This window comes from Tachyglossus aculeatus, chromosome X1 (genome assembly GCF_015852505.1).
Source record: "Tachyglossus aculeatus isolate mTacAcu1 chromosome X1, mTacAcu1.pri, whole genome shotgun sequence".
In the NCBI taxonomy this organism is placed as follows: domain Eukaryota; kingdom Metazoa; phylum Chordata; class Mammalia; order Monotremata; family Tachyglossidae; genus Tachyglossus; species Tachyglossus aculeatus.
Window position 1 is genome coordinate 87,578,304 of NC_052101.1, and position 27,978 is coordinate 87,606,281.

At 45.6% G+C, this 27,978-nt stretch overlaps 1 protein-coding gene across 1 annotated transcript in view; it reads right to left on the bottom strand.

The window, feature by feature from the left end:
• The window catches only part of MBTPS1 (membrane bound transcription factor peptidase, site 1), a 49,517-nt gene extending 23,098 nt beyond the window's left edge, over positions 1 to 26,419 (bottom strand). Inside the window, exons 1-8 of the mRNA XM_038771925.1 lie at positions 26,346 to 26,419; positions 18,863 to 18,912; positions 15,781 to 16,273; positions 14,450 to 14,707; positions 8,025 to 8,228; positions 4,153 to 4,263; positions 1,658 to 1,767; positions 1,141 to 1,257 (exon numbers count right to left, since the gene is read on the bottom strand). Of these exons, the coding sequence (XP_038627853.1) occupies positions 1,141 to 1,257; positions 1,658 to 1,767; positions 4,153 to 4,263; positions 8,025 to 8,228; positions 14,450 to 14,707; positions 15,781 to 15,949 (969 nt within the window). The 5' untranslated portion in view covers positions 15,950 to 16,273; positions 18,863 to 18,912; positions 26,346 to 26,419. The remainder of the gene's footprint in view (positions 1 to 1,140; positions 1,258 to 1,657; positions 1,768 to 4,152; positions 4,264 to 8,024; positions 8,229 to 14,449; positions 14,708 to 15,780; positions 16,274 to 18,862; positions 18,913 to 26,345) is intronic.
• Positions 26,420 to 27,978: the final 1,559 nt, after the last annotated feature.

A 27,978-nucleotide genomic window follows, 5' to 3' on the forward strand; every position in this document is an offset into this window, starting at 1 on the left:
AGGACCAGCAGTTAAAAGGATTATCATTGCATTACATGTAGTTTCTGCTAGACTTATGCCACCAAGATGTACAGCCATAAAATAAGAAATCTAGGGAAAAGACCAAAGCAGTGTCAGTATTTAAGAAAAGAAGGTCTTGTAACTGTGACAACCAGCCAATTAGTCATTACTGAAAACATACTCAATGACATTTGAGGGAAAGCCTAAGGAAGAGCGGAACAACCAGCAAACTCGGAGGCCAGGTAGACAGACACGGGATCACCAATATTGTCTGAAGAGTCAATTGCCAATTTTCCATGCCAAAGGAGGGAAGCAGACGGCACGGATCAAACACACTTCTTCACTCCACTCCAGTATATGGCCTAAGCCCGGTAGGTGTGATGGGAGGTCAGCAGGGACTCAGCTGGGTGCATTTGGAGAAGGGAGGGAGGGAGAAGATGGGAAAAATATTCCTTTCAAATGTATCCCAGAAGAGTTTGGCCATGTTCATTTACCTTCCACATCCTCTCAAAATAAACAACAATGAAGAGGAACTTGGAAGACCGATGCTCTAAGGTGGATGGACACTGTTATCTCTCTCTCTCTCTCTCTCAACTGTTTATGGATCCTCCTCCTTCAGCTCCCAACCTTTCATTTATCTCTTGCTATACAGTAGTAATTACTGTCTGCTAAATTTACTTCACAGTGAAAGGAGCTTTTTGTAAGATGCAAAAAGGCTTAAGTAGCAACAGTACACCTCGCTTCGAAACTTACAGTCCACTTTCTGGTATAACAGTGCTTTGGGCATGGCAACTTGTGGGGGCCTGGACCCAGATAAGCAGCAGTGAAAGGCATTAGGGTCCCTCTGGGGATTTCCCAGGGCCAAATGCCTCTGAAAAGTCCAAAGAGGAAAAGATGCTTTCCTACTTTTTTTTTTTTAAACCTGAACAGAAACTGAACAGAAATATGGATGATGCTTGAGAACAGAATAGAGCCAATGAAACTAAAAGAGCAACCGCAGGCTGGGAAGATGACCCACGGGGAGGTATCACCGAACAGAGACGTCTGGATTGCCGACGAGAAAAGGCGGTGGGAATTGATCCAGAGTAGCTCTAAAGCCATTACGGCATGACGGGAAAGTCATTTTTCTTCTTCACAAACCTTATCAACGAAAGGATGATCCATGAAGTCAGGGCCCCCAATACTGAGGTTTAACACGTCAATCTTCTTTAAAATAGCATAGTTGAAAGCATCCAAAAACCAAGATGTATATGAGACCTGTTTAAAAATCAAACCCCCCCCCAACATCCCTTTTAATATTCCAGTACGGATGTAAGAGAGCTACAACAGAGCCTAAAGAACTAGAATACAGAGGGACAAAAGGATAGAGCATCCACAAGGTTAAATGGAATTTTTAACACTTGCTGGGATCTCGATATTTTACATTTGGAGGCAGAAGGCTGAGTATAGCTAACTGGAACAGAGCCACTAGACTAATAATAATTAAGGATTGACAACAGAAAGCAATCTGGAAACGAGCGCACATGTTTTATAAACTAAAGAAAGTTTTAGAGAAAGCACATCAATGGTAACAGGAATCTTATAACCCCAAAGCTGGGCCATTTCCTAATAGCTTGTATTAAAACATAATGATTTTTTAAAACCTCAAAATATCTACCTGATTGTTGGTGAAGACCCTGAAAATATGCAGTTCTGCATCTGGAGCAAATCCCTGGCATTCCCTCATGCTGGCTATTACACCTGCTACAAATGTCCCATGGCCCAAACCTGTTGCCCATAAGTAGAAATAAGAAATTAAACAAAAAAATTGGTTATTTGTCCCCCAAAAACCAAACATTTCAAAAAGGAAGGAGTTTACACAGATTCCATTTCCAGAGCCCTTGCTTGAGCACTTCCCATGAGTCTTTCGTGGGCCAAAAATCGAGGGCCTGACCCAGGATAAAAACTGGCCAGGCCCTCAGCCTATGGACCGCCCAGGTTGGGGAGGTGGGGGGTTAGGTCTGGGGATGCCACCATGCATTGCACATCCACGGTCGTCCCCGTAAACATGCAGGGGTGTCCACCCACGTACAAAACAGCGCATCCGTGGTGCAGTGACACAGCCCCCATGCTTGCCAGGAGCCATGACACCCCTTAATCGAGATCCTAAGAGGCCCAAAACCGGGGAAATTGGGGAGGAAGCAAAAGAGAGGGAAGGGAAGAAAGAGGGAGGGAAGGAGAAAGGGAAGGAGAGAGGGATGGAGGAGATAGGCAGACCATCCATCTTGGCCCAAGTCTGGAGCAATTCTTTCTGCAAGCCTGGCTCTGGGCCAAGCAAAGCTCTCTCACTGAATTCCTCGCTGCCCTCTGCAGAAAGCTCATAGCTGATGAAGGGCTTCAAAAGAGAAACCACACCTACTTACAGCACCTTTCTAATTTCTCCCCTGAAGCAAATGACCTCCCTCTAGACAACCCCTACAACGGCGTCCTACCCCTCAAACTTCCCCATAGCCTTCCAGGAAGGCCTCCCCAGACAGTGCTGTCCCCCTTTGACCCTATCCCTCCTCTTCTATCCAGCCAACCAAAAAAGCATAGTAAAGCATCATCCGCAGATCCTTGTTACATGCTTTTCTCCCTCCTGCAAAGAGGAAGTCTGGACCCAAGTAAAGCTGAAGAGTCTTAAGCGACCTCCACAGCTTTATGAAAGATGGGGCGCAATGAATACTTTCACCCACAATGGCCCTACACGGAGCAGCCCTGCAGCCCAGTAAGGGCCTCAGGGAAATATGCTTCCCTGGCATTTGGGGGGATTTTATTTGTGCTGGAAGAGCCTTGCACAGGCCCCGAATCCTGGGGCCCAGTCTGATCATCACAAGAGGGGACACTCATCAGCTATAAGCCTTGGCCGGAGCTACTACCGCTTCTGGGTGGGGCAGAGCCATGTTTGCACAGAGGCAGGGGTGGTCCCCGCAGGATGCCGGGCCTTGAAATCCCAACAAGCTCACAGAGCCTTCTGCAGAGAAGCAGGGGAGACCAGGACGGCCGCCATCGTGTCCCTGGGGAGTCGGCTGACTTCAGCAGCCGCACCCTCTCCCGTTCAACTGGGGCACCCGGGCACCCGGGCCAGCCGGAGCCCAACCCCTGGCCTTCCCCAGCCCAATCTTGGCAAAGGTTCTGTTTGCTGGCTTCTCTGTCTTCCACCCAGCGCTTTTTCTTGTGCACACGCTGTGTGTGGTCCGGAGGCCGGGGCTCTTGGTTACCTGGAACCATTCAGCGGACAGCCTGGCTTCAACAGCGCCCGAGCAATCTTTGGGTTGCAGCCAAAGAATTCAGCAAGAAGCTGAAAGCGTGTCTTCTCCCTCTTCGGTTCCGAGACGGTAGGCTGCAGCTCTGGGAGCGGCAACCGGGGGAGAGATTCAAGGTCGCTAATGCCTACTGAGCGTACGGCACTGCGTTCGACGCTAGGAGCCACAGATCGTAAACTGGACTCCATCCCGGGACTAGAAAAGCTCACAGACCGCTGAAGGAGGCAACGTGAGCAACAAAAAAGTACCACGTAATTACAAGACTGTGCCGTGGAGGAAGGGAACTTGAGCTTGAGGGTTGGTAGCGGGCTGATAGAAGTCAGAGAAAGTTTTCTGGAGGGGAAGCAAGTTGCAGCCTAAGAAAGGGATCGATGTGCATCGGAGGATGGGAGCAGAGAGGAAGTTGGACAAATGAGGAATAACTTAAACAACCGTTTTATTAGGTGGAAGAGGGAGGACGTTAAGTAGGGAACTTCAAGAAGGCTGGCCTGGAGCGTGGGGTGGGTGGGGGTGGGCTTGGATTTAGCGAGGAATAAAAACTGTTAAATAAAAGCAGTTACATGGGACACAGCAAGCTGGTGGAACTCCCCATCAAGAGTTTGCATTTGCTCTCAACAAAGAACTTGAAATATGCGGTCCATCATGTTTAGTTCAGTAACAAGCTCCTAATGAGCCGGGATGGTGCTTTTACCTTGTTCAGGACCAAGACTACATACTATAAACGATCTAGCATCAGAACATCAAAAATTACAAGCAATGGGGTCGGGAGAGACAAATTTCACACCTGGCATCAGACCGAAATATCAAAAATAGACAATCTGAAACCATATGCCCCCTTTACTTCCAAAATTTTGCTTAGTCCACTTACCATCATCTAAGGTTCTCTCATTAGTCCAGTTGGTTCTCTCTTTGACATTTTTGAAGTGAGGATGCTTTTCACTCAGCCCAGTATCAAAAACAGCAACTCTTACACTAGCACCTATTTCAGGGGGAGATAAGAGAAAGGTATTTACTTGTCAAGAAATCACTTTCTTGGCTTGGTGTTCACACGGGGTACTATTTCAATGATTATAAGCAGTAGGCACGCTTCAAAAGTAACATGATGGTTGCCCTTTGTTTGACCTTTCACCCATCCATCCCGACTCCTATTTTTAATTTTCTGTCCTCAACCTTCCCCATCATTCATTCATTCATTCATTCAATCGTATTTATTGAGCACTTACTGTGTGCAGAGCACTGTACTAAGCGCTTGGGAAGCACAAGTTGGCAACATATAGAGACAGGCCCTACCCAACAGCGGGCTCACAGTCTAGAAGGGGAAGACAGACAAACAAAACAAAACATATTAACAAAATAAATAGAACAGTAAATATGTACAAACATATATACAGGTGCTGTGGGGAGGGGAAGGAGGGGGCTCAGTCTGGGAAGGCCTCCTGGAGGAGGTGAGCTCTCAGTAGGGCTTTGAAGGGAGGAAGAGAGCTGGACACTGATCTCTAGTAAGATGATAGCAAGCAGACTTATCCACAAGACCAGGGCTTATTCTTTAGCATCATCATCGAAAAGGCACTCACTGGGTCCCGTTAAACTCTCCAAATCCAGGAGGCCCTGGCTAAAAAGCCCGTTGAGCACCGAGGTCTTGAGACCTCCCAAGACGAAGCACAAGGGAGACCAAGGCGTAATCCTGGATGGAGACACCAGTTCAGTCTGCAACAGGGAAGCACAGCCTTGCCTAAAACAGCCTAAACTCTCCTGGGAAGGAACTGCCACAGATATGGTTCACCCCGACACGCCACTCCCCTTTATGAGCCACTAGTTCGGGTTTAATACCCTTCTCTTGACCCTTATGGGATTCAATAGAACATGGGCCTGGGAGTAGGAAGGAGCTGGGCTCTAATCCCAGCTCTGCCACTTGTCTGCTGTGTGACCTTGGACAAGTCACTTCACTTCTCTGTGCCTCAGTTACCTCATCTGTAAAATGGGGATTAAGACTGTGAGCCCTGTCGGGAACAAGGACCGTGCCCAACCTGATTATCTTGTATCCACCCCGGCGCCTAGTACAGTGACTGCCACATAGTTAGTGCTTAATACCATTAAAAAGACAAAGGGGATGAGTTTGGCCAGATCTCTCTCACCGCGGAGCTTTCCACTCATACTTCTCTTTGTCCATCCGCCAAACCACAATCCTCTCACCTTCAGATTTATTTCCTACTAACTAGGCAGCCCTGCTATTTCAACCAATCAATCAATCGCATTTATTGAGCGCTTACTGTGTGCAGAGCACTGTACTAAGCGCTTGGGAAGTACAAGTTGGCAACATATAGAGACGGCCCCTACCCAACAGCGGGCTCACAGTCTAGAAGTCTGCTATTTGTTGCAGCGGAAAGAGGACAGCTCTGGGAATCAGGTGGGTTCTGGTCCTAGCTCGGCAAGTAAGGGAACGCTTGCTGAGGGTCTGCCATCGTTGGGGTGAAGGTTTCTGACAGACGGAACCCCTTGAAGTGTCCAAGTAAGATAGGCCCAGCAGTAATCCTGAAAAATAGCTAATGTAGGTGGTGAAGAATGCAGTGACTCCAAAAGCAACCACCTCCTGGGTAATAATAATAATAATATTAATAATCGCAGTGTTTGTTAAGTGTTTACCGTGTACCCGGCACCATGCCAAGGGCTCGGATAGATAAGACAATCAAGTCGGATCTAGTCCCTGTCCCACACGAGGCTCACAGTCTAAGTGGGAGGGAGAACCGGTACTGACTCCCCATTATACAGATGAGGAAACCGAGGCACCGAGAAGGGAAGTGACTTTTCCAAGGTCACAAAGCAGGCAAGTGGCAGAGCTGGAATAAGAACGTGGGTCCTCTGTCTCCCGGGCCTGTGCTCTTTCCACCGGGCCACGATGCCGATTATGGCACCCTGGCATGGCACTGGCGCTACGCTGTGGTCGCTTATGGAGTAAATGAGTCCTACATGGAAAGCAATCTTTGTATGCTGCACCTCCTGCTCACCTCCCCATTTGCCGCACTCTACCCCAACGGAAACAGAGCTGGATGGGATGGTAGAGTGCAAGCGGAGCTGTGAAAACTGGCACTGCATTCAATTCCTTCATGCAGGTCCTCGGTCCCGACACCTGAAGACCGAGGCCTGTCCACAGCACAAAACTCAATTCTCATCCCATATCACCAGCCCTCGGCGTGAATTCAAATGAAAATATCTTTAACTGTATGCAATGAAAACACATCAATAAATGTTAAGGGGCAGCATAGCCTAGTGGAAAGAGCACAGGCCTGGCAGTCAGAGGACTTGGTTCGAATCCTGGCTCCGCCCCTTGCCGGCTGTGTGATCTTTTCTCTACCTCAGTTTCCACATCTGTAAAATGGGGTTTCAATGCTTGTTCACCCTCTCATTTGGACTGCAAGCTCCATGTGGGACAGAGACTGTGTCTGATCATCATCATCATCATCATCAATCGTATTTATTGAGCGCTTACTGTGTGCAGAGCACTGTACTAAGCGCTTGGGAAGTACAGGTTGGCAACATATAGAGACAGTCCCTACCCAACAGTGGGCTCACAGTCTAAAAGGGGGAGACGGAGAACAAAGCCAGACATACTAACAAAATAAAATAAATAGAATAGATATGTACAAGTAAAATAAATGGGGATCTGACTGCAGTGTATCTACCCCAGAGTTGAATACAGTGCTTGGCACATACTAAGCCCTCAACAAATGCCACAATCATTATTAGACTGTTAAGTCCCCTTCCAGCCTGTAAGCTCCTCCTCTAGACTGCAAGCTCTCTGTGGGCGGGGAACTTGTATACCAACTGTTATACTGTACTCCTGTCTACACCCCGGCTCTGCCAATTGTCAGCTGTGTGACTTTGGGCAAGTCCCTTAACTTCTCTGTGCCTCAGTTACCTCATCTGTAAAATGGGGATTAAGATTGTGAGCCCCCCGTGGGACAACCTTATCACCTTGTAACCTCCCCAGCGCTTAGAACAGTGCTTTGCACATAGTAAGCGCTTAATAAGTGCCATCATTATTACTATGTTTTGTTTTGTCTGTCTCCCCCTTCTAGACTGTGAGCCTGCTGCTGGGTAGGGACTGTCTCTATATGTTGCCAACTTGTACCTCCCTTGTGCTTAGTACAGTGCTCTGCACGCAGTAAGTGCTCAATAAATACGATTGAATGAATGAATGAAAGCACTTAATATAGTGCTCCGCACATATAGTAAGAGCTCAATAAATATCATTGATTGATTATTATTCTTATGGGGTGGTGGAAGTGTGGCCCAGTGGACAGAGCATGGGCCTGGGAATCAGAAGGATGTGGGTGCTAATCCCGGCTCCACCACTTATCACTTCACTTCTCTGGGCCTCGGTTTCCTTATCTGCAAAAACGGAGACTAAGACCGCAAGTGCTATGTGGGACAGGGGCTCTGTCCAACCTGATTATCTTGCATCTACCCTAGCGCTTAGACCAGCACCGGGCACATAGTAAGTGCTTAACAAACACCACAATAATAATAGTAATTAGTAGTAGTAATTAGTAATTATTATTGTGGTGTTTGTTATGCGCTTACTATGTGCCAGGTGCTATTCTACGTGTAATAATTATTATTATTATTATTACTAAGTCATGGGTGATAAGGTGGAGGGTTGTTAGATGGACTATACGTCAAAATGTGTAAAACCTGGGAATAACTTCTCAGTTAATAAGAATGCCCCAGTAAACAGCTTACCTGTATAACCCATTTGCCAGAGCACATCTGCCTGCAGTGTTTGAGCAACTTGACGAGGGATGGCTCGCAATAGACGCCTACTCGAATGCCTTCCTGTTGCATGCCAAAACCCAGAGCCAAGGGAGAGACTTGCTCTTCTAAGGGGGCGTGATGATTGCCATTTCTGTGTCCACCTTGTTTCATTGCAGGGCAGTGGAGGATCGGCTAGGCAGAGAGGAGAAATATCAGGAGAAAAGAAAACCCTCAAGGCTTTAAAGCATGACACTTTCAAGCTCCTAAATGGTATATGATGGACTAAATAGAACCGGATCCTCTAGCTGGAGCCTAAAAGCGAAAGTCACCGACAACGGAAAGGCTGTTGAATGGCCTCAGCGGACAAGTCAATAAACCCAAATGTACTGATATGTTGCCAACCTCTTGAAGAGGTTTATGAAATTGAACTGCCCAAAGGTTGAGCCCCTCCCTCTTTACAACCCCCCTTCACATGAGAAGCCTGTTAAGTATACCTGTTATGTTTGTTTTGGCTCAGGTTGCATTAGCAATGCCTCATTTTATTGGGCAATAATTGAACAACTCGGGGATTTCTATGCATTTTAAGCTATGTGGTAGCTAGTGGGTGGCTCTAGGATTAAAAATTCAACCTCAAATCCCTTGTTGGCTTCAGAGTTTTGAGGGAGTTGAGGTCTTGAAAAAAACACGGTTGGTCAATCAGTCGATCGTATTTATTGAGTGCTTACTGTGTGCAGGGCACTGTACTAAGCGCTTGGGAGAGTATAATACAACAATATAACAGACACACTCCCTGCCCACAACGAGCTTACGGTCTAGAAGGGGAGACAGACACTAATATAAATAAAATAAAATTACAGATATGTACGTACCTACTGTAGGACTGGGAGGGGGGAATGAATAAAGGAAGTAAGTCAGTGTAATACATAAGGAAGTGGGAGAAGAGGAAATGAGGGCTTAGTCGGGGAAGGCCTCTTGGAGGAGATGGCTACTCTGGAACAGGCCACTACCTTTCAGCCTGGGTACCCAGGAGGGCAGACGCTGTTTTTAAATCCTTCTGGGTTTTCCAGGAATATAACTGGACACCTCGCTTGGGCCCCTCTAAGCTAAACAGAACTTCCAGGGGGATCTTGGAACTAAATCTCCACCAGGAGTTGTCTCAACTTGTAGCAAGTCTGGAGCAGATCCTTTAGAGCAGGCATGTCAAACTGATCCCTGTGGGTGGGTTAAATATGTGTGCGTGTGTATATTTAGCTTTTTAAGAATGTGGCCATATATATATATATATACATCTATATATATATATATATATGTATTCTTAAAAAGCTAAAAATAACTAAAAATAATTTGTAAAATCAGCATCCTATTATTAGACAAAAGAAAATGGAGGTTGGTATCGAATCTACAGGCTTCCACGGGGATGGGGACAGAGCTTCCAAATTAGGGAAGAGAAAGTGGCAGAAAAGAGAGACGAGAGCCACAGAGACGGATGGAGAAACACCGAGAGAGATACAGAGACGAATGAGCCACAGACACATGCACACAGATGATTTTCCTCTGGTCAGTAACAGCAGGAGAGAGAGATACAGAGAGGACTGTTAAAATCCACCCTTTCCTCTCCATCCAAACTGCTATGATGCTGATTCAAGCACTTATCCTGTCCCGCCTTGACTACTGCATCTGACTCCTCGCTGACCTCCCATCTCTCCCCACTCCATGCCAAGCTTCACTCTGCTGCACAGGTCATCTATCAACAAAAACGTTCGGTCCACGTCTCCCCACTCCTCAAGAACCTCCGATGGCTGCCCATCCACCTCCGCATCAAACGGAAATTCCGGATCATCGGCTTTAAAGCACTCAGCTCGCCCCATCCCACCTCGCTGATCTCCTACTACAGCCCAGCCCACCCACTCCGCTCCTCTAGCGTCAGCTTCCTCACTGTGCCCCAATCTCATCTACCTCGTCACTGACCCCTTTTCCACATCCTCCCCCTAGCCTGGAGCTCCCTCCCCGTCCACATATGCCAGACCACCACTACCTCCACCTTCAAAGAACGATTAAGGTCACAACTCAATAACAAATACCATTATTACTATTGCAACTCCTCCAAGAGGCCTTCCCCAATTAGGCCCTCTTTTCCCCGGCTCGCTCTCCCTTCTGCGTTGTTTATGCACTTCAATCTGTGACCTTTGGATCTTTGATAGTCACCCCACCCCCACAACACTAATGTACATATCTTTAAATTAGATATGATAAATTATCTATTCACATGAATGTCTGTCCCCCCCGCCATCTAGACTGTAAGCTCATTGTGGGCAGGTAACATGTACTCTCCCAAGTGCTTAATACGTTGCTTTGCACATAGTAAGCACTCAAAAAATATGATTAAGAGACAGAGAAGGGAGGATGGAGAGACAAAGTGAGGGCACCCCTCCCCTATGATTGCTGGACAGACTGGCTCCTTGTTCGGGGCTGAAGATGGTATCAGGGCTGCCTGTCACTACTCCCTAGTTTCCAGAGCTGTGCTGTGCCAGAAGGGATATGGAGAAGAAAGGGCCAGCATATGGAGCCACCCTAGAACCCCCAGAGACTAGCAGCAGTGGCTCCTTCAGACAAGTGAGCCAGAAGCCGAGCTGCCAGGGGGACGGGACTTGGGCAAATCACTTCACTGTGACTCAGTTATCTCCTCTGTAAAATGGGGATTGAGACTATGACCGCCATGCGGGACAGGGACTGTGTCCCACCTGATTTGCTTGTATCCACCCCAGTACTTAGTACGGTGCCTGGCACATAATAAGTGCTGAACAAATGCCACAATTATTATTAGGTGGTTCCGCTGTGACATCCTCCTCCCCCAACTACCCCACTCTCTTGGGTTTCCAGGGATCATCAGTGGCTCCGCAGGCAAGGCCTCGCCACTCTGGAAACCCGGGAGAAGCAGCAGCGACAGCAGCTGCTCCCTCTGAGCTACCCAGAATGTGACAGCAGGTCACAAGCTGCTCACAGGCCAAGAGCTTGACATGCCTGTCTCCGGGCATCTATGAGTTTCCTGGGCTCCGTGGGCCCAAAGTGGTCCTAGGAGACTGGAGTTGCCCTGGGATCTAGGAGAGTCATAAACTTGGCTATGCTGTTCACCAAGCTACTGGAAATTACAAACTCCCCAGTGAGGTTCATTGGGTTTTAACTGGGTCTCAGGCCAAGAATATTAAGAGGCAGGAAAAAGGTGGAAGAGAAAAGGAGGAGTAAGGAAGGAGCTACATCACGGATGCATCTGACACATAGAGAAGTAGCTTGGCCAAATGGAAAAAGCAGGGGCCCGCGAGTTCCAATCCCAGCTCCGCCGCTTGTCTGCTGTGTGACCTCAGGCAATGATAATAATAATGATATTTGTTAAGCACTTACTATGTGCCAAGTACTGTTCTAAGCCCTGGGGTAGATACAAGGTAATTAGGTTGTCTCACAACCTCACAACCTGTGGAGCTCACATTCTTAATCCCCATTTTCCAGATGAGGTAACTGAGGCACAGAAAAGTTAAGTGGCTTGCCCAAGGTCACACAGCAGACAAGTGGCAGAGCCAGGATTAGAACCCGCATCCTCTGACTCCTAAGCCTGTGCTCTTTCCACTAAGCCACGCTGGGCCTCAGTTACCTCATCTGTAAAACAGTGCTCTGCACACTTAAGCGCTCAATAAATATCACTGATTGACTGACATCAAGTTTCTCCTTTGAACAGACACTTAAAAACATAAAAAACTGATTCGGGAACTTTTTCTTTTTAAATAGATAATTCTTCTCTTTTGAAGGAAAAAAGAACCATGTAAACAAAAACACAAACCAAAACCAAAAAACCTAACTAAAAAAGTATTTCAGATAGGCTGGAGGTAACAGACCTACTACCGTTGAGTTTCCTACTTAATGAAAAGGGGAAAATATCATCATCAATCGTATTTATTGAGCGCTTACTATGTGCAGAGCACTGTACTAAGCGCTTAATATGAAAGGAAACAATATGAAACAATATGAAAATATGAAAGGAAACAATCAATCAGTGGTATTTACTGAGCACTTACTGTGTGCAAAGCAACATCCTACGTGCTTGGGGGAGTACACAATCTAGCAGGGGAGCCAGACAGAAAAATAAATTACAGATCGGGGAAGCAGCAGAATATAAGGTTATGTCCAGAAGTGCTGAGGGGATGGGGGTGAGTATCAAAGTGCTTAGAAGATAAAGATAATGATAAAGAAATCACTCAAGATGAAGAAACAGGAAATTCCATCCAAATTTGGCATCTTTACCTCTCTTTCAAAAAGAAATAACAAGTGTAGAGCAAATGAAGACTCAGGCTCAGTTAAGAGGGTACACGGTTGGAGAGTCTGAGGAGAGACCCAAGTGATATTTCATTAAAGAATACCTCTCAATCTCTTACCGCATGACTCTGTTTTGAGTCCCCTATTCTTCTCACTCTACACTAGCTCTCTCGGGGAGCTCCTCGGCTCACGAGTCTTCAATTATTATCATCATCATCATCATCACCTCTATGCTAACTCCCAAATCTTCCTCTCTAGCCCTGAACACTCGTGCAGTCTACAAGCCCTCCTGAACTCCCGTCTCCTCCAACAAGCCGTCTTCACATTTATTTACACCCATCCTTAGCACTAATATGTCTATTCTTTATTTGGATTACTCTCATTGAAAAGATTTTGTTATTATCCTTTCGCCCCTATTAAAAGTGTAAACTCCTGTGGGCAGGGAATTTGTCAGTTTCCTGTTGTACCCAAGCCCTTAGTACAGTACGCTGCAGTACTATGACGACTACTACTCCTAAGCACATCTTTGGATAATCACATTTTTATTAGCATAGGCTCTTCCAAAGCAAAAAAAAAACCTAAATACACATCTCAAGTATTTTTGCTTGCCACAATTCACCCTTTTTCCATTTGTAAAGATACATTGTCAAAGAAAGCCACGGCAATTTTCACCTTCTCTTAAATTTCATCAATGAAAATTCTCTAATTTGACATTAAGAGCTAAAGTGTGGGTGAATTTCACTCCCGCGTTAATTACTTAGTGCTCCAATTCCAAAACTAATCACTATACTCTCATTTTAACTTTTCCAGGCTAAGCCCCAGAGGGTGTGGTGACACTAAAAAAATACCATACTATGTACTCATGTCAGTTTCCATTAAGCAGTTATTTACATGAGTTGTGATTTTACTTCATTAAAATGCCCACAGTGATTCTTGGTGCTAAATTTAGATTTCGCATTGAAAATGAAACGTTCTGGATGTCCTGAAAAACCAAAAAGCCCCGTGAAGTGTGTGATCTGGTAACATCAGCTAAATTTGGATCTGGTTTTCAGTTGTCACTCTTAAAATGCTGAGAAAATAAAGAAAGAAGAACAGGCTAGAAGACAGGGCACAGAAGTATCTAGGTAACTGCAGTTTCATAACCAATTACCACATTTACAGGAGCCAATTATTTAACATATAATGGGTGTTAGTTTCCACATTTATATGGGCAGGGGATCTCAGTCTGGGTGTCTGGTGGACAACAGAAGAATGGAAAGAAAGGAATAAATTTTTTTAATTTCACTATGAAAACCTTTGATCTATCTAAGGGTATTGTCATCAATATATTATAAAACATCTTGTGTTCTCAGACGGTGCTAGAGTGTAAATTCTCTTATTAACCCACCTAAGGAGACCCTAGATTTGTGTTTGTTAATCTGAAAATGAGTTCCACTGAAACTACCTTCTTCCAAGAAGACTTAGGCCCAGTTTTCAAAATGTAATTTGGTTAATTAAGTTCGTTTTGAGCAGGGAACTTGTCTACCAACTTTTTGATTTGTACTCTCCCAGGTGCTCAATACACAGGAAGCGCTCGATAAATACCACTGATTGAAAAATCAGATTTGGCCACAAACACAAGATAGAATTTAAGGGAAAAAAAGTCATCCAAATCAAACCTACAATTTATACTGCAAGAAGGAGAATGATGAGCTAAGAGCACGGAGAGCTGGAAGCAAAAGAGTGCATATATTCAGAGCTTCTCTAATCCACACCCTGGACAGTTGTGCGTGTACTGTCTCATCGTTTCTGAGGTTGACCTGTCTGTGGACTGATTAACTCCAGGAAGAGGCCAAAACTGAAATGCTCTTACAAATTTATTTTTTCTACAATAAAACATCTCCTTGAAGCAAGGACACAGGTGCAAGGAGACCTCAAAGGCATTTTCAAGTACTAAATTTGCTGCGCCGAGAAGTCATCGGTGCTTTCATGGGTGAAAAACGCTCTCTATGAAACTCTTCAGAAGAGCAGCGATTTTGTGGAATTTGAACACAACAAAGCCCCATCTAAAAACATGAGATACGTGACCCTAAATGAACTCAGTTGTACTTCCCTCTTAAAATACTCACATTCAGCATATTTGAGAGAACGAAAGACTTTCCTTTGGGGTGTTACTCTCTTGATATTTGGGTGATCTTCAAGTGTCAGCACTCCAGCTTTCTGGTTCTCTTTTATCTGGATTACCTCAAAGTCGCTAGGGTAGTCGCTGGCTGGATTGTTGCGTGGTACAATCCTCCAATTTTCTATTTCACGGCTCTTCAGTGCACTTGAAATAAACTTACTTCTAGCTTTGGCTGTAAAGTATCCATTGAAAGCCACAATATATTCTGAAATCAAACACAGTAAAACTAAGTATGCCATGATGTATTTTGGAGGTAACTGCAGGGTCAGAATTTCCATTTTTATCCCTTCAATCAACTGTATTTATTGAGTGCCCGTGTGCAGATCATTGTACTAAATGTTTGAGAGAGTGCAACAGAATTAATATCCATAATCCCTACCCTCACGAACCTTACAATCAAGAGACGCAGCGTGGCTTAGTGGCAAGACCATGGGCTTGGGTTCTAATCCCGACTCCGCCACTTATCAGCTGTGTGACTTTGGGCAACCACTTAACTTCTCTGTGCCTCAGTAACCTCATCTGTAAAATGGGGATTAAGACTGTAAACCCCACGTGATTACCCTGATTACCCTGTATCTACCTCAGGGCTTAGAACAGTGCTTGGCACATAGTAAGCGCTTAACAAATACCATCATTATCACCATCATCTATCCCTTTCACTGCCAAAAGCAATTCCCTCCGCACACAACCAACCAAAAAATTCTGGATTTTTCTTATCATGAACACTAGAATTTATAATTTATACTGTTCTGGTGGGGGTACTAACTCAAACACAATTTATGAGCCCCGTATTCCAAAGCAGGCACTTGTGATACTAAAACATTTTCCAATCATGTTAACAGTGCATTTGTTGCTTACAGTAACAGATCTAAAATGAAACTGCCTTATGGGAATCTGTGGTGGTGAAAGGGAGCTATGGGGAAAGCATTAATTTTTCACAGGTGATAGCTGGTACTGAAAATATTACCTAAAATCCCTGCCTATCTCTCTTCAGAACATATTCCGCCTAAAAGGGAAACCCACCAAAGAATCAAGGTGCTGATAGCATTTATTAATGTAAGTTTCCCTTGATCCATTCACGTCGACTGCACTCAAAAAGAGGCAGGGGCAAAAAAAAAGGTCACTAGAATAGCATGGTACTATGCACAGCCCTCTGCTAATTTGATTTTTGCAGTTAATATTAAAGGAGCAAGGTAGTATCTTTTGGCCAAAGCTACCTTGTCAGTTTAGAAAAATGATACAACTCAGCATTTTCAATCTTTAAAACAACACTATTACCATGTTCCACAACTGTTGAAGAGAATTCCACCTTCAAAGTCAGGCGGGAACAGCCTGGGCACAGGTTGGCCTCATGGGAGGTGTTTTCCAGTCGGCTGCCCAGGTGATTTTTGCCACAGAGTAAAACCACAATCAGCAGCAACCAGATGTTTGCAAAATTCATGTTCATAAGAGGATATGGCCTCAAAATGCCATAAATACTAATCAAGCCTTTCTTCCTGGTCTATTAGTTCACTTCTGTTTCAACAAAATGTTGTCATTCCTGTGCTGTTCAACTGGATAATCTTACAGTTTTGTCCAACGTAAATAGAAGTTAAATTTCATGGTCTTTTGTGCTTTAGCCTAGAAAAAGGCTATCATTTCTTTCTTCGCTTCTTCTCCATTTTGGACTGAAGGCTTCCCTCACGCGGGGTGTGACGACTGAGTCCTGTACTCCATTTGTTTGGGGGAATCAGACACCAAAGAAGAATCACCAAGATTTCTGCACACCAACCTATTAGGACGGGAGGACAGAAAAGGGAGGATGGGAAAAAAAAAAACAAAAGAATCCACGACACATCAGTATCTGACCTGACAAATTTAAGATGTGTGCCTTACTCTAATCTCAGAGAACAAGATTGGAAAGGAAGCCTTATTAACATATATGGTGAGAGTCAGGGCCGGGCCTAGACATATGAGCCTGTGACTTTTTTGCTTCCACCCTGCTTTCTCCTTCCCTTCTTTTCCTCTTTCCCCCAACCCCCCTTATTTTGAACTTTTTTTTCCCATCTTTTTTTTGTTGTCGCGGTTGTTTTTAAAAAAGCATTGTGTTGCCAAGCTATCAAGCAACACAGTGCAGGGAGAGGAAGGAGAGAGGGGCACAGTTGGGCTACCCACATCTGCCTCAGTTGGGTTCTTCCCCACCTCAAATGTCCATCTGCCCTTTTCCGTAGCAGTGGGGTGGAGGGCATTCTTTCACACTCCCCAAACGCACAGCAACTGCTGCAAAAACAGCATGCTCCGCATACTATTAGGATTGGCTCTGTCAGGAATGATTTTGCTTCCCTCCAGGGTGAATACACATTTCCGTTCATTGAAAGCCCCTAGAAACAAGAGCTTATTGGAAGGAGCTTGTTCCAAGGAGTGCCAAGGAAACCCTGGTTCCCTCTCGAAATTCCTAATCCCAACCACATCGTCTCCGGCTCATGCTCCAACTCACTCAGTCTCAATCCTCAAGTAATCGGATCCCACCCACAGATCCTGAGCCCGCTCAACTCAAAAGTGGCCACACTACCTTGAACTTCTGTCTTGCCTTATCCACAACTGCTTTTCTGTCTGTGTGAACAGAAAACCCTCCGGCTAATTAGAAGCTGTTCATTGAATCAACGTAAAGCCCAGCTCTCCCAGATGGCATATGTACATTCCTCCAAACCCAGCGGTCCCACTGAGCGTTTGAAGATAAGCACTGCAATTAAAGCAGCCAACTTCCTTACAATGTTGACTGATTTATCCTTCCAGAGACAAAGGTGGGGTTGATCAGGCTGGAGTATTATCACTAGGCTTGCACTGATGATGTGTGTGTGTTTAGCACTCAAACGGACAAGATACGGGCTCAAATTCCAGACCCTACCCTCAAACAACATAAAATCTATATGACACCCAGAAAAACACTCCAAGGGATCAGAGAAGGATGGTTTTAGTATGGGTTTAGTTATACTTCCAGGCAGTATCCTACATCACTGGGTGGCTCCACTGCAAATAATGATTTACCGATGAGATCTATTTTCCCCTTGCACACCACTTCCCTCCACTTCCCCTCCAAACTGTGGAGGGTCTGATCTTCTGGGGACTTGAAGAACAACTGATCGGTATCCTCTTCACAAATCCCTTCATCTACTTGAAAGTAGTTCAGTCATCCACTGCCTTCTCTTCTTCAAGCTAAACAATTCCAATTCCTTGAACCTTTCCTCTTAGAACCCATTTCTCATCCCTTTAGTCACAGTTCTGTCACTTTTCTGGCCCTTCTCCAGTTTCTCCCTAGCCCTCTTAAAGGGCAGTAACTAAAATGGAACATGATATTCCAATAAGTCTCTGAACAACACAGAGAACAGAAGGATGGCTGCCCAAGCTGTGCACGTCATGCTCCAGTTAACACATCCCGGTAGCATGTTGACCTTTAAAAAAACAAACAAGGGAAAACACACACACACACACACACACAAAAAAAAAAAAAAAAACCCACCCAGCCACATTGTAGGTTCACACTCAGATTTTGGTCAAACTGCAAACCCCGAATCTTTTTTTGCTGCACGGGTGCCTATCCTCTACTTGTCTATTTGTCCCAGTGAATTTCATTTGGCTTCTGTAGAAATAATTCTTCCTGTTAAATACAGGAGTGTTTTGAGCTTTGTTAGCATCTGCAAATTTGAGCTGCATATTCTGAATTGCCAAATAGCTTATCCAGAAAAGAATCAAAGTAAACAACAGACTGTAAGAATTGTAGATTAGTTTAATGATCAGTCTCTTATTCAATCAATTACTTGCAATATCTTAATAGTCAAATGATCAAATTAAAAGATGGACTACGAAATTCTGAAAAATGAAAAAATTAGAAAACATACTATTCCATAACCACATTACCTAAAAAAAAAAAAGGTCTTTCCTTTTCTGTCTGTTTAGGAACAAAATCAGAGACCCTGAATTAAACTTTCCTAGCAGGACATCTTGCTTTGCAGTAGCACTTACATAAAGTCTGTATAACCACAAATCACAGACTTAGACTCAGCCTGACTGCACAGTGTAGTTAGTGGCTAATGGCTACTTGTAGTTCGGAATACACTACCCTTAAAATTAAAGGTGGCTCATTTCAAGGAGATCAAATTTCATGTCATCTAGTTTTAACCGGGACCTTTACAAATCCAAGGTATTTCTGTGTTATTACAGGCGGATCTCAATTCTACAGATGACCTAGGAGTATATCCAAGCGGAAGACTTGGTGATCTGGGACCCCAAAATGCAGCACTAGCACCCTGGGCACCCCCACAACTCTCCCCAGGCCATGCCACCTCCCCAAACAGCAGAAATATCAGGGCAGCAAACTTACTTGCTGGCTTCCTGTGGTCACCAATGCAGGTTTCTTTATCCCTGTAGCTCCTGCAAGACCATAAAAACACAAGTAATCAGAAAGCGGCGCCATGAAAGCTTGGGGGAGCTGTGCAGTTTCCCCTAGCATCCTTGTCAATAACCCCTGCCACTCCCTAAGGAAGCATGGGCAGGAAAGAATGCTGGCTGATGCCCAGGTCAGCAGGATGGCTCCTCAAAGCTCCCAAATTCCCCTTTATTCCGGGTTCCAGCTACACAGAGGCTTCCAGAATCGGTGCCAGTAACTCAGGCATTTTCCACTCCCCTGGTCACATTCATGGGTGCCCAAAAGGTACTGGGAAAAGTGGCATGGATGGATCCCAGCTGCTCCCACAGTATTGCTTACATTTATTTCCAACCCCTGATTTAAAAAAACCAAAACCAAAACAGCCGGGAGTACAGTCTAGATAAAAGAATGCCAGCGGTCAGTAAAACTGAGATCCTATTTTATTTACAGCGATTTTCTTCCCAAGTATTCAAAGCTCTTTTATTTTATCATCACAACATCCCACTGAGCAGTCAGGGCTAGGAATTGCTATCCCCACTTACAGAGCCACTTAGCAAATACCAATTACTGGAAAACAAATCCAAAGAGAGAAAACTGGGACAAACCAAAGCTTTTATGAGATTACTTCCACCAGAAACAATAAATGACCAATGAAATTCAACATGAGAAATAGCATGATCTAGTGGAAAGAGCACGGAACCGGGAGTCAGAGGACCTGGGTTCTAATTCTAACTCTGCCAATTGCTGGCTATGTGACCTTGGGTGAGTCACTTAACTTCTCTGTGCCTCAGTTCCCTTGTTCTCCCTCCTACTTAGACTGTGACCCCCTGCGGGAGAGGGACTGTGTCCAACCTAACTGACTTGTATCTACCCCAGTGCTTAGAACAGTGTCTCACACACAGTGTGTGCTTAACAAATACCATAAAACAAAACAAAGCAAACATGAGCTGCACCTGGACAGGATTTCTTTTTAGTTTTTTTCTATATGTGATGCTGACCAAAAGCAAGCCCAATATGGTTGCAATCAAAACAGTGAATAATAGGATGCAAATGGGCACTTTGAAGATAGATCAAAACAGTTGAGGAAAACTGAGAAGATCCAGCAACCCCAAGGGAAAGGGCTCTGTCACAAAGAAGAGATAAGTAGACAAAACAGTATCATCATCTAGTCTAACTTCCAGATCACACCTAATGAGCAAAATAATTTTGTCACTGGCTCATCCTCAAACCGAACTGAGTGTCCATTTTACAAAACCAGACCAGGTGTAGCATGATCACTACGCCGTATTGGTGAAGTACAGTACAGTCAGCTCTGCTATAATGCATGCTTGCACTACATCTTTTGCATAGGACACAAACGCAGAATGAGGATATGTCCTCCCAACAACATGCCTCTGCCTGGAAACGGTATGATATGGTGGTCAGAAAGAAACTTGTGTATGGGTGTGGGATCAGACACTAGGTACAACAACCCAAGAGTACTTTGACACAGGTCTCTGCAAAAATACAACTCTCACATTATAGGGAAACTACCTGTACTTTTGTACAGCAATATGCATGCTAGCCATGTCTATAACAGAAAAACAGTACAGACTGAACTAATTTGCCTCGGGCTGGGTTGGGGGGGGGTCAAAACCCACAACAATTTGTGTTTACTAAACACACAGCATGCCGTCAGCTTTGCAAGAACACGGGCTTCCAATATGCACTTTAGGTAGAATGCTTTTGAGGAATTAGGGAATATTTTTCTGACAACAGGCATCTACTTAGATGAAACACGATGCAATGTCGGAACAAACAGCTTGCATCAGCTGCCCCGTGGCATCAGTCAAGGCATAAGTAGGATGTGATTTCTCCTTTCACAAGGTTCCTTGGGGATGCAACTCCCATGTTAAGGGAGAACTTAGACTGGGAGCTCCAAGTGGGACAGGGACTATGCCCAAATTGATTCTCTTGAAGCTACCCCAGGGCTTACGGTGCCTGGCAAATAGTAAGCACTTAATAAGTATCATTACAAAAAAAAAACCCCAAAACACCTGACTGTATAGTGTTAGCCCCACATAAATATTAATATATTGTTCACTTGGGCTATGTAGACTACACAGCTATAGAAGTAACCTCAGAAAGCTTAAAATGAATTACTGGCCCAATACGGATTCAGTTCTAATATTGGCATGATGAATGCTCTGTGCACAGTAGGCATGAATGATTGATGATAACATGGCATCCATAAAATGTCATTAAATCACTTGCTTTAATTACAACAACATTTTGAGCTAACACATCTTTAATGCATCCTGATCCTAAAACGACAACCTGCCAATTTGAAGCAAAAGAGGAAGAAAAGGAAACTAACCTTTTAAATCAATAATCTGTTTTGAAACTGGGGCTTGGGGAAGATAATCACTACGTGAAATGGTTATGAACTATGTTATACAGGGCAACCAAGATAACCATTAAAATTTGATACCAGACCCTACCAGGAATCAGAAAGATAATTTGTTCTTAAAGGTCACGGCCAGTTTGTTATGCTAAGATGGGGTTAAAGTCTTTTAGACAAGAAAAAGTTTGATGTTTAAAAACCCACTAACTCATACTGGCATGCAAAGAATCAGACATAACACATTACAGGGAGAAGACATTACCCAAATCCAAAATAGCTTATTATTCTGCTCTCATCACATTTTAAAAACAAATCAGCAGGTCAACTGGGTCAAGGGGTAATTCGCTTTTAAAAAACCAACCACATGAAGTAGTCGAAAGCCACGCACATAATAATAATAAATAATGATGATGGCATTTGTTAAGCGCTTACTATGTGCCAAGTACTGGGGAAGCAGCGTGGCTCAGTGGAAAGAGCCCGGGCTTTGGAGTCAGAGGTCATCGGTTCAAACCCCGGCTCCGCCACTTGTCAGCTGTGTGACTATGGGCAAGTCACTTCACTTCTCTGGGCCTCAGTTCCCTCATCTGTAAAATGGGGTTTAAGACTGTGAGCCCCCCCGTGGGACAACCTGATCACCTTGTAAACTCCCCAGCGCTTAGAACAGTGATTTACACATAGTAAGCGCTTAATAAATGCCGTCATTATTATTACTGTTCCAAGCCCTGGGATAGATCCAAGATAATCAGGTTGTCCCACGTGGGGCGCACAGTCTTAATCCCCATTTTACAGATGAGGTAACTGAGGCACAGAGACGTGGCTTGCCCAAGGTCACGCAGAAGGCAAGTGGTGGAGCCGGGATTAGAACCCACGGCCTCTGACTCCAGAGCCAGCGTGCTTTCCACTACGCCACGCCGCTTCTCATGCATTTCTGGCAAAGACAGGATTAGCACTTACTGAGCACTGTATAGCCCTACCGAGGTCACACTTGCCAGAGGCCACTACCCAGTCACCTCTCAGCCCAAGGAGGCCTGAAGCGGGAGCTGAGCGATACTGCAGATCACTTCCCCATAGCCACGGAGAAGCAGCGTGGCTCAGTGGAAAGAGCCCTGGTTCGGGAGTCGGAGGTCATGGGTTCGAATCCTGACTCCGCCACTTGTCGGCTGTGACTTTGGCCAAGTCACTTAACTCCTCTGTGCCTCTGTTACCTCATCCGTAAAATGGGGATTAAGACTGTGAACCCCACGTGGGACAACCTGGTTACCTTGTATCTACAGTGCCCGGCACATAGTAAGTGCTTAATAAATATCATCGTTATTATTATTATTCCCAGCCGCGGCTGAACCGAGGCACGTCCCCCTCTCCATTCCCCTCATCTCACCTCCTTCCCTTCCCCACAGCACCCGTATATATGTATATATGTTTGTACATATTTATTACTCTATTTATTTTACTTGTACATATCTATTCTATTTATTTTATTTTGTTAGTACGTTTGGTTTTGTTCTCTGTATCCCCCTTTTAGACTGTGAGCCCGCTGTTGGGTAGGGACTGTCTCTATATGTTGCCAACTTGTACTTCCCAAGCGCTTAGTACAGTGCTCTGCACACAGTAAGCGCTCAATATATACAATTGACTGATTGATTGATTGATTGATCTGAAACAGGCCCATGCGAGGGTCGAGGCTACGGGGGTTACAGAAGAAAACCACGCCAGCCATGCATGCCAAACTAACCTCGGGGCTTTAGCAGCCCCCAAAAATATTTCCTTGGGATTGGACTGGAGGCGACGAGTTGCAGACCCAGCATGTCACACTCTGCTCTGAAAGAAGAAGCAGCTCAGAGAAGCAGCGTGGCTCAGTGGAAAGAGCACGGGCTTTGGAGTCAGAGGTCATGGGTTCAAATCCTGGCTCCACCTATTGTCAGCTGTGTGACTTTAGGCAAGTCGCTTAACTTCTCTGGGCCTCAGTTACCTCATCTGTAAAATGGGGATGAAGACTGTGAGCCCCACGAGGGACAACCTGATCACCTTGTAACCTCCCCAGCGCTTAGAACAGTGCTTTGCACATAGTAAGCGCTTAATAAATGCCATTATAAAAAAAAAAAGCTATCACAGCTACAGACCTATCATGTACGTATCGTGTACCTATCATGTCTGGATCCTACGTACCTGCATCCAGACATTCAAAGCTTCCACCTCCCGGGACCCTATCTAGCTCCCATTATGGCCCCTCTCTTGTCCTCCAAGGCTCTACTCTCTGCGGACCCAATCCTCCAATTCCCCCCTTCCCCATATCCCGCTCAATATTCCCACTTTCTCTCCCCTTCTAAAAACAACTCCTTAGATTGGGAACCTCGCGGGGAGCAGAGACCGTGTCCGATCTGAATTTCCCAGCGCTTAACACATTACATATATTGCTAGTAACACAAATTATGCGCTTAATATGAATATGAATTAAGTGCTTAATAGCTACGTAACACGAATTATGTGCTTATTATTAATTATGAATATGAATTAAGCACTTAATACAGTGCTTTGCACACAGTGAGCGCTCAATAAATACGACTGAGTGAATGAAGTCCCCCCCAAACCCAAAGAACTGTAATATCCCGAACTATTCCGACGTTTTTCTTCCCAGCGCTTGACGCTCTCCAAGCCTCTCTGGCAAAGGACGAAGGAACCGGGGAGTCTAAAGGATTAGAGACGCAAGGCAGGGACTGCGTCCAACCTTGGATCCACCCCAGCGCTTAGTACAGCGCTGACACACCGTAAGCGATTACCAAACACCATAATTCCTAGAGATGGAAATGCTCCAGGGGTACTCGACTCGTCCTGACTCTCTGACTCCCAGACTTTCCCTCAGCAATCAATCGTATTTATTGAGCGCTTACTGTGTGCAGAGCACTGTACTAAGCGCTTGGGAAGTACAAGTTGGCAACATATAGAGCCAGTCATCATCATCATCATCAATCGTATTTATTGAGCGCTATGTGCAGAGCACTGTACTAAGCGCTTGGGAAGTACAAATTGGAAACATACAGAGACAGTCCCTACCCAACAGTGGACTCACAGTCTAAAAGGCCTTCCCAGACTGAGCCCCTTCCTTCCTCTCCCCCTGGCCCCCCTCTCCATCCCCCCATCTTACCTCCTTCCCTTCCCCACAGCACCTGTATATATGTATATATGTTTGTACATATTTATTACTCTATTTATTTTACTTGTACATATCTATCCTATTTATTTTATTTTGTTAGTATGTTTGGTTTTGTTCTCTGTCTCCCCCTTTTAGACTGTGAGCCCACTGTTGGGTAGGGACTGTCTCTATATGTTGCCAACTTGGACTTCCCAAGCGCTTAGTACAGTGCTCTGCACACAGTAAGCGCTCAATAAATACGATTGGTGATGATGATAAGGGGGGGGGGGGGCAGAGAACAAATCCAAACATACTACCAAAATAAAATAGAATAGATATGTACAAGTAAAATAAATAAATCGAGTAATAAATATGTACAAACATATATACAGGTGCTGTGGGGAAGGGAAGGAGGTAAGATGAGGGGGATGGAGAGGGGAACGAGGGGGAGAAGAAGGAAGGGGCTCGGTTTGGGAAGGTCTCAGCAGACCGCATTCCCCCCACCACCAGGCCTGGAATCCCTGGGGGGCTTGGGCGGGATCCCCGGGCCCGGGAGATGCTATCTCGGGGGAGAGGAAAGGGGCTGAGGAGAACGGGAGAAAGAAGAAGCAGCAGCGTGGCTCAGTGGAAAAAGCCCGGGCTTTAGAGTCAGAGGTCATGGGTTCAAATCCCGGCTCCACCACTTGTCAGCTGTGTGACTTTGGGCAAGTCAGTTAACTTCTCTGAGCCTAAATTACCTCATCTGTCAAATGGGGATTAAGACTGTGAGCCTCACGTGGGACAACCTGATCTTTTTTTTTTTTTAATGGCATTTATTAAGCGCTTACTATGTGCAAAGCACTGTTCTAAGCGCTGGGGAGGTTACAAGGTGATCAGGTTGTCCCTCGTGGGGCTCACAGTCTCAATCCCCATTTTACAGATGAGGTAACTGAGGCACAGAGAAGTTAAGTGACTTGCCCAAAGTCACACAGCTGACAATTGGCGGAGCCAGGGTTTGAACCCATGACCTCTGACTTCAAAGCCCAGGCTCTTCTCCACTGAGCCACGCTGCTTCTCTAACTTTGATAACTTTGTATCATCATCATCAATCGTATTTATTGAGCGCTTACTATGTGCAGAGCACTATACTAAGCGCTTGGGAAGTACAAATTGGCAACATATAGAGACAGTCCCTACCCAACAGTGGGCTCACAGTCTAAAAGGGGGAGACAGAGAACAAAACCAAGCATACTAACAAAATAAAATAAATAGGATAGATATGTAAAAGTAAAATAAATAAATAGAGTAATAAATATGTACAACCATATATACATATATACAGGTGCTGTGGGGAAGGGAAGGAGGTAAGACGGGGGGATGGAGAGGGGGAAGAGGGGGAGAGGAAGGAAGGGGCTCAGTCTGGGAAGGCCTCCTGGAGGAGGTGAACTCTCAGTAGGGCCTTGTAACCTCCCCAGCGCTTAGAACAGTGCTTTGCACATAGTAAACGCTTAATAAATGCCATTATTATTATTAAGTCACTTCACTTCTCTGGGCCTCAGTTCCCTCATCTGGAAAATGGGGATGAAGACTGTGCGCCCCCCGGGGGACAACCGGATCACCTTGGAAATTCCCCAGCGCTTAGAACAGGGCTCTGCACATAGTAAGCGCTTAATAAATGCCATTAAAAAAAAAAAGAAAAAGAAACCGGGATCGGGTTGAAGTGCAGGAAGGGGAGGATGCAGCGGAGATGAGGAGACACGGACCTTCTTTTTCCTCAGGGCTCCCCCCCCCCCCCACCCCACACACACACACACACACACACACAAACCAACCCCAGGCCCTGCTCCGGGACGGAGCGGCGAGGTGAAGGAAAGAGCATGGCGGCCGGCCCTCACCGGCCCCCCATTCCAAGGAGAAGGGGGTGGTTTGAGGGGAGGAAGACATACCTGCTGCTCGGGTCGGTGACCAAACGGCCCCTTTAAACCCCAGCCCGTAACGGCCCGGCGGCGGCGGCGCGCGCACCCTGCCGCTCCATTTTGGGCTGTTTACGGCTAACTCTCGCGAGACCTACAGCGCTGGCGAGATCACCCAGCAGCGCCGACCACTGCGCCCCCAGGCCTCACGACGGCGCGTGCGCGCGCCCTCGGCCCAGTCCAATTCTCGCGATGGTTTGCGTCAAAGAGGCAGGGCCAGTGGGGAGCTGCCAAGTGGAATGGTGGATGCATTGGGCTGAGGGAGTCGGCTGCCATTAAAGTGGAAGGGCTGCTTTTTGTTGCTGCTTTAGTCCCCAGCACGCTATTTAACGCAGAAAGACACACCCTGTCCAGAGACACCTCCAAATCCACGGACAGTTCAAGTGTAACTTAAAGTGCATCTTTTAGACTGTGAGCCCACTGTTGGGGAGGGACTATGTTGCCAACTTGGACTTCCCAAGCGCTTAGTACAGTGCTCTGCACACAGTAAGCGCTCAATAAATACGATTGATGATGATGATGTAACATTCCCCCACCACCACCCCCTTATCTGTAACCTATCCTCATGGTTGCCTCCCCTACCTGGAACTTCTTTTAAAGTCTGTCTCTCCTTCTAGATTGGAAGCTCCTTAAGCGCAGGGATCTTATCCACCAAACTCCATTGTAATTTCCTAAGCAATCAATCACTGATATTAATTTTTTATAGCGTTTATTAAGCACTTACTATGTGCAAAGCACTGTTCTAAGCGCTGGGGAGGTTACAAGGTGATCAGGTTGTCCCACGGGGGGCTCACAGTCTTAATCCCCATTTTACAGATGAGAGAACTGAGGCCCAGAGAAGTGACCTGCCCAAAGTCACACAGCAGACAAGTGGCGGAGTCGGGATTTGAACCCGTGACCTCTGACTCCAAAGCCCAGGCTCCCTTATTTTGTGCAGAGCATTGTACTGAGCACTTGGGAGAGTATCCCCCAAGGTCCACTAGGGTCTAGTGGCCAAGATAATAATAACAATAATAATAATAATAGCATTTGTTAAGCGCTTACTATGTGCAGAGCACTGTTCTAAGCGCTGGGGAGGATACAAGGTGATCAGGTTGTCCCACGGGGGGCTCACAGTCTTCATCCCCATTTTACAGATGAGGGAACTGAGGCCCAGAGAAGTGAAGTGACCTGCCCAAAGTCACACAGCAGACAAGTGGCGGAATCGGGATTTGAACCCGTGACCTCTGACTCCAAAGCCCAGGCTCCTTCCACTGAGCCACGCAGCCCTTATTTTGTGCAGAGCATTGTACTGAGCGCTTGGGAGAGTATCCCCCAAAGTCCCAAGGTCCACTAGGGTCTAGTGGCCAAGATAATAATAATAATAGCATTTGTTAAGCACTTACTATGTTCTAAGCGCTGGGGAGGACACAAGGTGATCAGGTTGTCCCAAGTGGGGCGCTCAGTCTTAATCCCCATTTTACAGATGAGGTAACTGAGGCCCAGAGAAGTTAAGTGACTTGCCCAAAAGTCATACAGCTAACAATTGGCAGAGCAGGGATTTGAACCCACGACCTCTGACTCCAAAGCCCATGCTGGCAGAGCGGGGATTTGAACCCATGACCTC